General features: G+C 37.4%; 1 protein-coding gene across 1 annotated transcript; it reads right to left on the bottom strand.

Moving 5' to 3' along the window:
* Positions 1-13027: 13027 nt before the first annotated feature.
* Positions 13028-14672, bottom strand: LOC134745649 (large ribosomal subunit protein mL52). Its single transcript, XM_063679772.1, has 3 exons — positions 14538-14672; positions 14296-14444; positions 13028-13256 (listed from the first exon to the last, which is right to left on the bottom strand). Exons 1-3 carry the CDS (start codon positions 14581-14583, stop codon positions 13074-13076), a joined length of 378 nt encoding a protein of 125 aa, XP_063535842.1. The 5' UTR covers positions 14584-14672; the 3' UTR covers positions 13028-13073.
* Positions 14673-15521: the final 849 nt, after the last annotated feature.

The raw sequence follows: 15521 nt of genomic DNA, 5'->3' as shown, positions 1-15521 counted from the left end.
ATAATAGAGAGCTTTTCAGTCGAGTACCGTGTTTAAGCAACGAAGCTTGCTGAGTTGCTTAAGTTAAGGTACGAGATTGAAAAGCTTGATTATATCACTATTGTATACAATACTTTTTCTACGAGACAAAGCATAATACTTTCAATTAGTAGAATCATATAAGTAAACAAACCAAAAGTATACAGCTAAGATACGCGAGCTGCCGCAGCCCGCGATACCTCGCGGCACGGCCGCCGGGCCCGGCGCCCCCGGCGGGTTGGTCAACGACACCTCCTCGTAATTCATGAGGCCCTGGTACCTGCTCCGCGCTAAATTCAGTTTTAAGACAGTTTTTTTCTCGATTTTGGCCACCGTAGCCTATGGAGACTAACAATCAACACTAAGCGGTTTTCGTAGGGTATGGATGTTGCTATATGAAGGGTGTCACATGCGCGTTTCTGACTTATGAAGCAATTATTTCTACTACAACATAAAATAAAATGTTTTTGTTGGCCAACCAATCACAAAGCAGATGCGATAATTTGCATTAAATCCAGTCTCCTTAAACAAGAAACATTTTATCAAAATGTATGAAGTTCTATTTTCAAAATTTTTATAATTGACTAAACCGTAACGATAAAATTCTTATGCTTGAGTCGGAAGTGCCATAGACTATCCAACGTTGAAAAGAGTAAGGTTGTAGTGTTGCATGTTAAGTTGTAATACACAGATTATACTCGACGAGTAGAAAAAATACCATATTGGCGCTATATAGGTTGTGATGAGACCTACGTACGACTGAGAATTACATTGCTTTTCAGGGTTCCGTACCCAAAGGGTAGAAACGGGACCCTAATACTAAGACTCCGCTGTCCGTCTGTCTGTCACCAGGCTGTATCTCATGAACCGTGATAGCTAGACAGTTGAAATTATCACAGATGATGTATTTCTGTTGCCGCTATAACAACAAATACTAAAAACAGAATAATATAAATATTTAAATGGGGCTCCCATACAACAAACGTGATTTTTTTGCTGTTTTTTTCTGTAATGGTACGGAACCCTTCGTGCGCGAGTCCGACTCGCACTTGGCCGGGTTTTTGGAGAATACTTTTGAACATAAATAATCGCTTAGAAAAAAAGGCCTCTAACTTTTGAACCAGGCCTACAAAAAGCTCGTTATAAATTCAGTAAATATAGCTTAATAAATATTAAAAAAAAAAAGTTTTCAACATGATCAGTTGAGCCATTAATAAGTTTTGTCCAAAACAAATTATCTTTTTTATGTCTAGGACGTATGTAAGTCCCACGAAGGTAAGTGCCCTTTTGCTTGTACGGCTTTTGCATGCCGTATACAGGTACGCTTTCCCTATCCTCCATTGATATTTTATTCGTAGGTACATAACTACATTTTAACTAATAATAAAAAAAATCGCCTATAAACGATCTCTTATAACTTACACCGTATACCTCTCAGCCTGTACAGCAATCCTACTCCTCAGAGAAAATTTAATCTGGTCCACTTGCTCCACCTATTTGCTATACAAGCCATCTTCAATTCTATCCCCGTGTATTACATACCAAAATCGATCGCTGAGTGGTTCTCAATCAGCATTTTGCATGCCTAATTCATTTGTCTAGGACCGAAGGTGTCTTCGTCTACCGGGATACACGAAAATCGAAATTTCGTTTTCTGCCTCTATCACTCTTGCATATTCGAGCGATGGAGAGGCAGATAACGAAATTTCGATTTTCGTGTTTCGTGGCAGGCCCTCAGAAGTTCGGATCAGGAATTTAAACGATTGTGGAGAGCTGGAGAGTATATTGACTTCGGGATTTCGGTCTCGGTTTGATTGTTTGCCAACTTTGTGGAGTGATGTGTTGGCTTATTGTTAGTTTCTATTTGGTTTCTATTTAATATACACGGAGAGATAGTCCTGGAAAAAAGGTAGGTATAAAGGTAAGAAACAAAAATGACTACTAGAAGTACTAGAATAACTACCGGTCTGGGCTAGTGGGTAGTAACCCTGCCTGTGAAGCCGATGGTCCTGGGTTCGAATCCCGGTAAGGGCATTTATTTGTGTGATGAACGCAAATAAGTATTTGTTCCTGAGACATGTGTGTTTTCTATGTATATAAGTATGTATGTATCTACATATATAAGTATGTATATCGTCGCTTAGCACCCATAACAAGCTTTGCTTAGTTTGGGGCTAGGTTGATCTGTGTAAGATATCCCTGAATATTTGGGGCGTTTTCTATGAAAAGGGACCTTATTGTCGATAGCGCTTACGCCGCACAGCGTCGCGCGGCATTGTATTTATATCGGAGCATCGTAAATAATGGCGTAAGCGCCATCGACAATAAGGTCCCTTTTTATAGAAAATACCACATTTATGCATTATTCAACTGGTAGAAGTTTTTCATACAACTCGCTCTATTTTCTCTGTAAGTATAACATTTTTAGCAACAAAAACTACATGTTATAGGTATCTACGTAAATAATACGTACATATTTTTTGTTTGTATGAAAATAGCTTTTGGTAGCGGGTTCATATGACTCTTAATTCATCACATTGAATTAGAGAGTTATATGTACGTAATATAAAATTTATATTGAAACGGGAAGTCAAACTTAAACTCAAGTTTAAGAAAAAAATTCAAAAGTCTCCACTATTTGTGTTCTTTCTTTAGAAGACACAGTTGACGGCTCTTGCCTACACAACAAATATGGGCCATTCCCAATCAAAAGGGTAGGGGATCGCAATATAAATATAATATGGTACTTCCGAGAGCTAGCACTTTAATATATAAAAAAAGCACATTCATATCCGCTATTAATGTCTTTAATCATCTGCCTAATGAAATAAAAAGCCTCGAAGGAAATACCTTTAAAAAATGCTTAAAAACTTTTTAATAGACAAAGTCTTCTATAACCTAAAAGAATTTTATAACTCTGTAAACCTAAATGTATATTAAAATTTAGTTTAAGATTACTTAGTTTAAGATAAAATAAATTGTATGCCCGAAAAGGGTAAAACTGTTGATACCCAAAATATTGTCTTCGGTTACCGCGATAGTTACTCATGAAATAAAACTATGAAAACGGATTATATCGCGTATATTGAATTTATAATACATCCCGACGTTTCGAACTCTTTACAGCGTTCGTGGTCAACGGGTGACTGAGGAAAAATTACAAAATGCAAAAATACCCACATACTAAAATAATGAACAATCATAGACTACAAACTTTAAGGCTGGTTGTACATGCAAAATCGGTTCATAAGGCTAGTTATACACTATAATTATTTTTCAAGTAAAGATATATATATATACGCGATAAAAAACTATGCCGGCCCCAACCCTACACCACGGACCCGAGAAGATTTAATTCCCTCCTAAATTGTAGGAGGGTATCCCAATATGGGACCGGCAACAAACTCGGCGGGACACATCTTTTCAAAACATCAGAATGTCCAGCATCATCCAACACTACGGTCTCACAGTCTATGTCTCGCTTGCTCCTTTATCAGGTGGACTACAGGATCCCAAGCTGGTGGTAGAGAAAAGCCATCTTCCCTATTAAAGTTTGGATATTTCTTAATCTCAATGGCCTCGCGCAGCATTCTGCGCTTCTCCTTGGCAAGAACCAGAGGCTTATCAAACTTGATTGAGTGATTGGCTTTATCCATGACATGCTCACAGACAGCAGACCTAGGTCGACGGTACTTGACATCAGCTATGTGTTCCTTCACCCGAGTGGAAATGCTCCGTTTCGTCTGCCCGACATACCCATAAAAAAATGTACCTAGCTATACTTCTTGTACCTACACAGTTTGAACAATAAATGTTTCTGATTTCTGATTTCTGATTTCTGGTACTTATTGTCGGTTGTCAATAAGGCGCTATTTCCATATAGCTTCAATTTGAAATCAACCTTATTAACAAGCGACAATGTGGTACCTTTTGGTTGAAAATGTCACATATATTGAAAACAAATATTTAAATGGTCGTTCGTAATAATTTTTCACGGTTGTTTCCTTTCAACACTTTATCAACAAACTGAGGTCTAGTTCGGTCTAATAAATATGTTCATTGTGCCTATCTATTTATGGAGTAGGTAAACAAATCACACGTTTTCCACATGACGTCAAAAATAGCACAACGTTTGAGGTATATTAAACCTCCAAAACACGATCAAAACGGAAACATATAAAACCTCGGGTTCATTCCGATTGCTTACATAGACAGACAGAACAGGACCGGGTAGGACAGGCAGGACAGAACAGGACAGGACAGAACTGAATAGAACAGAACAGAATATAATAAAAAAAATCGTGAGCACAAACACAAAAATAGATTTTTTTTACAAAACAGAGAAACATAAAAAAGAGAAAGTGCCACGAAATGGTCTCACCTCAGCATGTTGCTGGCGACTTCCAGCGCTGATCTTCCACGACCAGCGCTGGCTAGTTGGCTGTTCTTCTTCCTACATAGCACCAGCGTTCAGTCTGTCTGTAGAATGTAGAATATCATTCCAAGATTCAGCATTATGAAGCTTTAGCGAAGACCTCTAAGCATACTACCTACGTAGGCGAAAAACACACGAACGCGAAGCGAAGCTGTGCGGCGCGGGGTGAATCAATCCTTTGATACCTCTGCGTAGGAAACTTCTCTCCTACGTGTCCTCATATGTGCTTCAGCCCAACCAGTCATCATCATCATCATTAATTGAAGAGCCTAGCTCTTGTCGGTGGAGCAATTTCCATGTATCTCTTTCCTGGGCCTTTCCTTCGACCGCCTGATACGACACGACGTTTATCTTTTCCTTTAGTTGGTCCATGTATGTTCTTCTTGGTCTCCCTCTCTTCCGCCTTCCTTCTACTTTCCCTTCCACAATATTTTTATTGAATTCGTCGTGTCGTAACAGGTGCCAAGCCATCTTCCCTCTTCTGCTCTCAATGATTTGCAACAGGGAGACCAACCAGTATAACTGTTGATTTACCCACGCTCGTGTTTTCGACGGAATTACACAACACAGGTCCATTCAAGAGACCTCATGTGGAATCACAAATGAAAGTTCTATTTCGCCATACCCCAGATTTTCAGCTCGATTTCGTCATATAGAAGAATTTTGTTGATGTTACAGGTGACTGGCCAGAACTGTGACCAGCTAACTGGAAAGTTTGGCGATTTTAGAGTGCCTATATTTTGTGGGACGCCAGTGAAACGATTCCAACGTTTAGGTAAAGCATTTGAGATCATACGTTTCGTTTAACATACTGAAAGCTGTACCGTACATGGCCCATGAAATAATTACCTTTGATGGCTTTGACATGTTATTGTATTAATAACATGGTTAATATTACATTAACATGTCCAATTTATTACATTATCATGGTTATTATTCGGTCTTTTGCCATGCACCATCAATGTACCCGCTCTTCTTGAGCCGACTGGCATTATCAGGGATGATGGCAAGAGGCCCGATGGTGTGTCCTTGGTTCCTTGGAGCTTGGGACGGATGTTGGTTTGGGATGCTACCTGCGTAGACACACTGGCACCGTCCCACCTCCAACGGACTAATGTAAGCGGAGGAAAGCGCCGAAATTTTAAAACGTAATAAATATAAGAGCGCGCACAAGTTGTTTGCAGAAATCGCGAAGTGTCTGGTTGACGTAACTGGTGACCGAAGAGCTGGCGGCTTCCTCGCACAACGTATCAGCATTGCGATACAATGAGGAAATGCCGCCAGCATCCTCGGTACAATGTCACAAGAGCCTATTTTAGTTTTAAGCGTAGTACCATTATATCTTGTATGTAAATTAGTAACATGGTTGTATCTTATTATGTATCTTATCATGGTTCACGCTTATTACAAGCACAGGTCGAAGCGTCAGTGCAATATGACGAGTGACACACGTACTCGTGCACGTGCATTTCATTGTTTGCTGGCTGAAATAATCACCTATTGTCCATATCTGTTTTGTGGCTAGCTTTAAGTTTTTAGGTTACAGTTTTAATTCAAATTTATTTATTGTAAGCTTTTTTTCTATGTTTTTTTATATATACTTAATTCATTGTGCATTTTATATTTCATTATTGTTTTTATTTTTTCTCTTTTGTGGTTTAGTATGTATAGATTTTTTTGTTTGTGGTAGTTACTTACTTTTTTGTCTGTGTTTTTTGTTTGTGTCGTTGGAGTATGTGTCGCCACCAACTCATAGTTTTAAGTCAGGTCCCCACTGAAAACCAGCGCCGCGGATTACCGCGGCATTATGCTGAGTGGGGTCCTATTTTAGCGTCCAATGTTTTTTGTCTGTATGTTTCCTTTTTTTCATATATGTAATCTGTTGTGGCGTTAAATAAATGTATTTTCTTTCTTTCTTTCTTTCTTTCTTTAATATTAAAAACACAAGTTAGACTGCAGATTGCGGCCTTTGTACATCAACACCTCTCACTGCAGCTGATATTCTAATTATTATGCCTGAATTATATACGCTTGGCAGATCATATTGCTGCAATGATGTACTATTCTGATTAATGTCTGTGTAAATTATTTTTTACCTCAGCAGCTCGAACTAGCCTACTTTCGTCAATCCCTAGAGTGAGGAAAGTGCGACTTTACTCACTCCAGGGAGTGAAGAAAGTGTGACTTTCCTCACTCCAGGGAGTGAAACACAAGTAGCTTTTTAATTTAGTGAAGGCCATGAACTGCCACTTCATACATTTATATTTTATTTTTGTTTCTCTGTATTATTCTGTGTAATTCGAAATACCTACATTTTAACCTTTAATATGTTCTCACTACTGAGGTGAAAAATTATGTGTGCAACACGAGAGCAGTTATTTTACATCTCGTGTTTATGACTCCCTCGCTACGCTTAAGATTCTAACTTAGAATCACTCGCTTCGCTCGTGATTCAATTATAGAATCTTTCGCTTTCTCGGGACTCAAAATAAACACTCGCAAGAAAAACCAACTTTCCTCTCTTGTTGCACAAATAACTATATTTCGTAGATAAAAGTCATTGTATATATTGTTTAATAAGTTTAATATCAAGATGTTAGTTATTATGAAATTATAATAAAAATGAAGCTTCGTCATTAAAATCTTCGACTAAACAAACATTGATGTGGATACACCTTTATAATGTGCTATCAAACACATCCTTGAATGTACAGTTAGGTAAAATTTTGTCCATTTGCGATCTCACACTTTCAACTCAGAATATATACCTTCGCACCTAGTCTACCTACGTTACGCTCTGATAAATCGCGTCGCGAGAATCTCGCGACAAGGCACTAATGAATCCATTTTGTTAGCGACATGGCAACCTGTGCAAGTGGTAATACATAGTTATAGAAACGATCAATGATAACATAACTTCTGATAGGTTATAGGCGCTCCAAAAATGAAGCGTTTAAATTGTATAAATTGTACAGTTGCTGAGTCGCGCCTTGGCGAGAGATATGCACGTGCTAATGAGCTCCCAAACACTGCAAGAGATAGAGACAAGCGTTCTTAACAACGAGTGTAGCAAATGTGAACGTATTACGAAAATTAATCAACAAAACGGATTCATTCGTAGGTAATAAAGTAAACATTGAAGTATTTTTATGCTTATTTTACACACGTATAACCTATTTATAGTTACATAATATCATGAACTATGCTCTGATAATATTTAAGCTAAATTACAATTAATATTACGTATTAATAATAAGCTTGGTAGAAACCAATCACTGAATCGAATTCCCAAAGCAATTGGATGATATTGTCAACTGTATTAATATCAAAGATAGATATAACTCCGTAATAGATGGATACAGTCTAAGGAAAAAACGTGCCTCGAAAATCAAGAAAATTTGATTCTCGTTCAGAGGGCGCTACTAGTTTTGGCCGACAGTCGTATAGATGGCGTTGACGGTTTCGTTTGTTATTTAACAATTTTAACGCATATCAGTGAAAGAACATGGGTCAAAATCATAAAAATAATTAATGCAAATAAAAAAAAACATTTATCTATATTTAAATACATTCTATCGTATTTTTATAAATCTTCATTTTTAGTTTTAAAGTGTGTCGACAGATAGCAATGAATTTACTGGGGTTACAAAATTTACTATGACAGTAACACTCTAATGATTAATATTAAGATATATTAACTCTCCGTGCTTGTTATAGTTAGCTTTCGACTTCGAGGTTATCCAATATATTTAAGGATTAGTTTAATTGGTCTTTAGTAGTCAGACTACTTCACAAGTAGGTAAGTAGGGGATTGAAGCCTAAAGCGGATAAGCTTAATTACGAAGGCCTAAAATTTGAATGTTTTGTCAATTGTAAATTTTAAAGCAATTAATATTCCTGCCTCATATATGATAATAAATGAGCTTCGTCAATGTTAATTAACTGTGCATCAAGCTTTAATGACACATTTTGACGCAACCATAATTCTGTTAAGAGCTTAAAAGCCTGTTGTTTTTGACTATGATTTTACTCATGATATCACTATTAATAATAGCCTAATTTCTATGCAATGAGATGGCCCGGATCTACAGATACGGATAGTATAAAACAAAGTCGCTTTCCGCTGTCTGTATGTCTGTCCCTATGTATGCTTAGATCTTTAAAACTACGCAACGGATTATGATGCGGTTTTTTTAAAATAAATATAGTGGTTCAAGAGGAAGGTTTATATACATATATAATTTGTAAAGGTTTTGTGTAAATTAGTTAAAATACCCGTGCAAAGCCGGGGCGGGTCGCTAGTATTCAATATTAAAGTAGACGATATAAGATGTATATAGTATTAGGTAGTATGAGTGAAAAACTTTCCGGAAAAAGGGCTTCTTTTCTACTGAGGTAATTAAATTGAACACAGATTTGAGTACACTTTACTAAGGCTTCCATCATTCAAGATCCATAAGTCCAGCAAGAAGATTAAGCTTTGATGTTCATTTATTTTAGTCGTAAGTTAATAAACTTAATATATGTGTTTTCCTTGATAAAATGAATGAAGTTCCCCGCCTACTGTCGCGATTATGAAGTTCTATCCGTCACTCAATACATAGAGTAACTTATACTAGAGCGGTACTGTCATAGTAAATTTTGTAACCCCAGTAAATTCACTGCCATCTGTCGACACACTTTGAAACTAAAAATGAAGATTTATAAAAATACGATAGAATGTATTTAAATATAGATAAATGATTTTTTCTATTTGCATTAATTATTTTTATGATTTTGACCCATGTTCTTTCACTGATATGCGTTAAAATTGTTAAATAACAAACGAAACCGTCAACGCCATCTATACGACTGTAGGCCAAAGCTAGTAGCGCCCTCTGAACGAGAATCAAATTTTCTTGATTTTCGAGGCACGTTTTTCCTTAGACTGTATCCATCTATTAAGGAGTTATATCTATCTTTGCTCATTATCAAGAAAATTCATAGACATAGTATAGTAGTTATAGACATGAAACCGAGCGACCAGGGGTAAGAGAAAGACATATTCATGTATTGACAGGTTAATGTAAGGCAGCATAATCCTTTTTCTCTTTCACTTATAAATTTCGGTATTTCGCCATCGCCTCCTACCTATGCTGCCATAACCCGACCATGAACAAAAACCCGGTCGGTGATAAGGACAAAGCATAGCACTATTTTCTCTTTCCTCTTATAAGAATTGCAATTATCGCTTATCTTTCTCTATCAAAGAATGTCAGGCCCTTGAGGAAATTGATGCGTTGCGTGCGTTGTGTGACGTTATACTTTTTTAAACTCATAGTAGGCAATCATTAGCAGGAAAAACAAAAAATGTACTTACTTGATTACTATGTTGTTTCAGCTACATCAGTGTATCGTTGATAAACCATCTATCAAAGGTCCGGTTAATGAAATTCCACTGACCCTCATTGTTTCAAGCGAGATACGCCGCAACCTATTAGAGGGTGACCAAGCGGCTTAATCCTTTTATGGTCGACCTTTGCCACGGTAAAATATAGAAGTGGCTTTTGTATACACGCGACAAACAATATAGGGTGACTTACCGTGACTTTGACTGGCCACTCCTAACAAATCAGAAAGAAACAAGCCAATTGAAGCCTTATTGAGCCTAACCTTTCGCTGCGGCAGTCGTGCAATACTTAAAGAACAGTGTGCAAAAAGTGAGTTTCGAGAAAATCGCAAATAACCCTTTCAATACGATTTTTACGGTTCCGTACCCAAAGGGTAAAAACGGGACCCTATTACTAAGACTCCGCTGACCGTCCGTCTGTCCGTCTCATTTGAAATTTTCGCAGATTATGTATTTCTGTTACCGCTATAACAACAAATACTAAAAACAGAATAAAATAAATATTCAAGTTAGGCTCCCATACAAAAAACGTGATTTTTACACATATTTTTTGGCCACCGTTTTTATTATTATTATTTTTATTATGAAATAGGAGGCAAACGAGCAGACGGATTACCTGATGGTAAGCGATTACCGCTGCCCATGGACACCCGCAACACCAGAGGGGTTGTAAGTACGTTGCCGGCCTTTAAGATGGGAATACGCTCTTTACGCTGATAGTATATAAATACGCTGTTAGTATATAAATGCTGCAATCGATGATATTGTAACGCGAACTTTCCCAAATACATCAATAATCCATGTTTAGTTTACATGGCGTCTACTAGATGGCGCTAGTAGTCCTCGATACCAACGTAAACATTACCAATATTTTACCTTTCCCGTAGCTTTAAAATTCCGAAACCTTGTGTAACTCGTGTTATGTGTTGACTAGATTTTTTATGTAAAGATATCAATGTGTAAATCAAGTGTAAATAATGCTGCTAGTATGATTGGGACCTATGGACCCGGCATGGTTCAGAACGGGTTTTAGTTTCTAATTTTTTGTATTTCTTGTATTATAAAATAGTAATATGTTTACTCTTAGATTATTCAGTGTAAATTAGATATTAGATAGAGCTCCCGATATTAAAATATCGAAATATCGGGAGCTCATAAACAATACAAAAGGTAATCACGGTCTATATCCCAGTCAATATAAGCAAATTATAAGTCTAGTGAAACTAACCGTGAATCATTCAAAACTCTTAGACAGCCTATAGTTCCTAGGCAACCCATAGTTCATTGCGCCTTCACAGGATGGCGTTAGTAGTACCCAATGTTTTAATCTTAATTCCAGCAAAGAGGGATATAATAAGATAGAGTGGTACTGTTATAGTAAATTTTGTAACCACTGTAAATTCCCTGCCATCTATCGACATACTTTAAAACTAAAAATGAAGATTTATAAAAATACGTTAAAATGTATTTAAATATGGATAAATGTTTTTTTTTTATTTGCATTAATTATTTTTATGATTTTGACCCATGTTCTTTTACGGATATGCGTTAAAATTGTTAAATAACAAACGAAACCGTCAACGCCATCTAAACGACAGTAGGCCAAAGCTAGTAGCGCCCTCTGAACGAGAATCAAATTTTCTTGATTTTCGAGGCACGATTTTTCCTTAGACTGTATCCATCTATTACGGAGTTATATCTATCTTTGATTCCAGTGTTCCTGATGGAGCTTTAAAATTATGAAATCACGCATTTCGTAACGCTTTTATTTTTACTAAAACGTAGCAAATGTATAGATATAGATTAATGTACCCTTGACAACTCAAATATTATTATTTTTGTACCAGGTATGGTCGGACTCGAGACCCTCAGTTTTAGACGTTAAGCTGTATCTTGCCGTTCACTATAGCCTTTTGATAAGAGGGAAAATAGACAACCCTGTGGCGTTGGAAGGTATCCGTCTCTTTGTGCCCGAGCAATACAGACGAGCGGGACGCCGCCGCCGGCCGCTGTTCGTGGCGCCGACGGCGGGGCCTCGCACGCGCCGCGACGGCAACGCGCCCGGCGCTCGTGCGCCAGCGCTGCTCAACCATAACTCGTTTTAAGCCAGGATGCCGACGTGCTCGCCGATAGCTGGCACACTTTGATTTGTAAAATACGCTCATTATGTAATAAATTCATTTAAACTTAAATGTACATCAGATTTACTGTTACATAATATATGATATAAATCTATTGTTTCATTATGTATTGTTAAATACTGTTGTTAGCATTATAGGCGCTTTGGTATTACTGTAAGCTTATAATTGTAATAAAAAAAATTATACAATTCACCTATGTGCACAGAGATGGCGTTAGTAGGCCCATCACAACTGACTTCAGGAGTTAAGATTGCGAGCACATTGTGTACTATTCGGGACCTTAAGGGGCCCACTGATTACCAGTCCGACGGACAATATCAGCCTGTCAGTTGTTCGGCACTGTCAACTTTTTGTTCTAACTGACATGCTGATATCGTCTGGCGGACTGATAATCAGTGGGCCCCTTCAGTGGACCATCTTGGCTGTTAGTAGTATAACCTAATTAGTATATCCCGCTTTCCTTCGTGCTCGGCAATTGTACTTATTGGACGCTGTTCGGCCTAGACCTAGACCTAGGCCTAGGGCCAAGACTAACGCGAGGTATGGGCGGTCAAACCCGATGTCGTGAAAATGGGTTTTTGAAATTAGAACTATATGTGACGTGCGTAGAGTTGTTATTTAAGTGACAAAATATCTCGACTTATCGGGTTTGACCGCCCATCCCTCGATTATTTATTACTTATCTAGTCATTATTGTTGTAACTTACGGCGCGATTCGCGAAATGAATTAGAGATTCACTAGATATGAAACAGTAAAGATATGTGACGTCCCACGGGTAAAGGAACCTTATGGCGGTTGGCGCTTAAGCTCACATAGCCCGGCAATAATTTGCGGCGCTGTAAGGTACCTTTTGCCGTGGAACGTCACATATCTTTACTATTTCATATCTAGTGAATCTCTAATTCATTTCCCGAATCGCGCCGTTAGATATCGCCGACTGCTAAATATACTGTCTCTGTTGTAACGCCATGTTTCACTCCACCTTCACCGCACGCCCCACCACTCCCGAAGTAACCTACTCCACAGTATAAATTAAAAATAAATTGCAACTACTTAACACAATTTATTATCTAACTAAAATTAAAAACATTAATTATTTTTCAACACTTCTCCTTTAGGTTTCAATCTGTTGTTCAATATTCTCTGTCTCTCTTCCTCTTTGGCTTTCTGTATGTTCTGGTATCTCTCTTTAGCGAAGTCCAATTCCGAGCTAAGCTGAACTATCCGGGATGCATAGTTTTGTTGTTTTTCCATGCGGAGCTTTTGCTTATGCTGAAAATTACAAAATGGCAATAGTAAACAGCAGTATCAAAGCTATTGGCACTGTGGAAGTGCATGGTGGGGGTAAGTAAAGCGATCGCAGTGCAAAAGGAGTCAAGACCCTTTATCACGGGAACGCGTGGAGGTGGAGGGAGGAGGAAGTTGAAATTTAAACTATATATAAAATGTGAACCAGTTTAAAAATAAATTAGACAAGCATAACACTACATCTAATACTCGTTCATGATATATATCTTTATGATTACTGGATACAGGCCATATCAGTTGCCATAACTGCCTGCCTGCTTATTAAATAATAAAATAATAATAATATAACTCAGGTCTATGATCCTTTGAAGCTGTGAAAAAACTCAAATTTCTAAGTTAAAGTAAAAAAAGACACGGCTGTTTGTGCTGCAAAAAAACGTATATTTAGACACTCTCAAGTGAATTAAAATTTATAGGGGACTTCCCGTTAACCTAGAACTATGAAATTTGGCAAGTAAAATCGTCTTACACTACAAGTACAGGAAAAAATCTCAAAACTATGAATTTATAAATAATAAGAAATTACTTAAATTTGTATGGAACCCTCAGTGGGCAAGTCCAACTTGCACTTGTCTGGTTTTTTAGCCAAAGGGTAACCAAAGGGTTAAAACGGGACCCTATTACTAAGACTCCACTGATTGATAGCTAGACAGTTGAAATTTTCACAGATGATGTATTTCTGTTGCCGCTATAACAACAAATACTAAAAAGTATGGCACGTCGGTGCGCGAGTCCAACTCGCACTTGGCCGGTTTTTGTTTTAAATATACTTTTTTTGTAATATGTTTGTGTGAAATGTACTTTGCCATGAATAAATGAATTATTCTATTTATTCTATTGTATTATTCAATGGTTTTGAAATGGAGCAGGGAGGCCCCCAAATTTTAAGTGCCATACAAGTCTCTAAATACGGGCCTAGGTTCTCTATTGTAACAGTATAACAGTTATAAAACAAAAAAGTGACCATAGCGTCCTGCTCATGTGCATATTTGAATAAATTTACCAGCAAAGGTGTAGGACGTCCATCCAAGAAAGTATAATCCGGGCCGTCGGTAAGGATTCCCTCGGCGTTGCGATTCACAGGCAGACCTTTGCTGACACGTAACTGCTTGATTTCCAGCGCAGAAGTGCAGCTAAAACTGCGATTTAACACTGAAATGTTGAAAATGTCACTCAATTTTTTTACTGAAAAATAAACTTCTTAAGAGACCTGCATGTCATAAAAAGTAAATTGAATATACTTACGTGCAATTGGAAGATGCAATGAGGTCCTTTTCATTAAGATACTCATTTTGGAAGCTTGATTAATCGTATAATTAAAGATTTTGTATTATAACCTATAATACAGCAATGTTATGACATTAGCACATTTGACATTTCTAGTTATGTCCTGCCAATCGGCTAAACAAGCGATTTGTTACTTGTTACGGTTCTTTTTTGCTTTATGGCTACTTATAGTTTGTCAAAGGATTGTCTCATTTCAAACATAGACGGAGAGAATCATACTATCTTTGTCTTACACTAGTACTAGCACCCAAAAGAAAAGGATGAGTATAGTTTTTTTTTGTTCTTATTTTAATACTGCCAATTTGGTTTGACCAACTATAGTTTCCAAATTAGTCTTTGCACATCCTAGTTTTTTTTTTAAATTTAATTAGTTTTATTTTGTAGACTGTCAAGGCAGTATAATAAAATTAAATATTTTTCCCCTAATGCCAAAAATCTGAGTTCAGGGTACCTAACCGTTAACCTTTTCGACGCCGTGTCAATCACAAAAGCAGTCATCCAGACGCTACGTCACTGAAGTGTCAAAACTGAAATTGAACTTTATGCATATGCATGTAGGTCTATGTTGCTCTGTGGTCCATGACCGATTAATACCTACGGTGCGTATATATCGGTCATTGGCGTCCAAAAGGTTAATAGACACGATTTCTTTACTTGATATATAGTTTGTCAAGGGACTGTCTTATTTCGGGCGTAGACGGAAAGAGTCATACTGTCTTTGTCTTGCACTGGTGCTGGCGCCCAGAAGAAAGGGATGTGTATAGTTTTCTTTGGTCTTATTTACTGACTTATTCGATTCTAATCGATTCGAGCATCACTAACAGTAGTAGCTACATTCCGTTATACGCTGTTTTACTTACTGCGTTTAGACGTGAAATAAAACGAAGAACTCATGCTAACGCTTTATTGGTGGCTTTTGTTTCTGTCATACAAGCCTGCCAA

The sequence above is a fragment of the Cydia strobilella genome, chromosome 11 (assembly GCF_947568885.1).
Source record: "Cydia strobilella chromosome 11, ilCydStro3.1, whole genome shotgun sequence".
Classification (NCBI taxonomy): domain Eukaryota; kingdom Metazoa; phylum Arthropoda; class Insecta; order Lepidoptera; family Tortricidae; genus Cydia; species Cydia strobilella.
The sequence above is the reverse complement of the archived record's forward strand: the minus strand, read 5'-3'. Positions and strand labels throughout refer to the sequence as shown.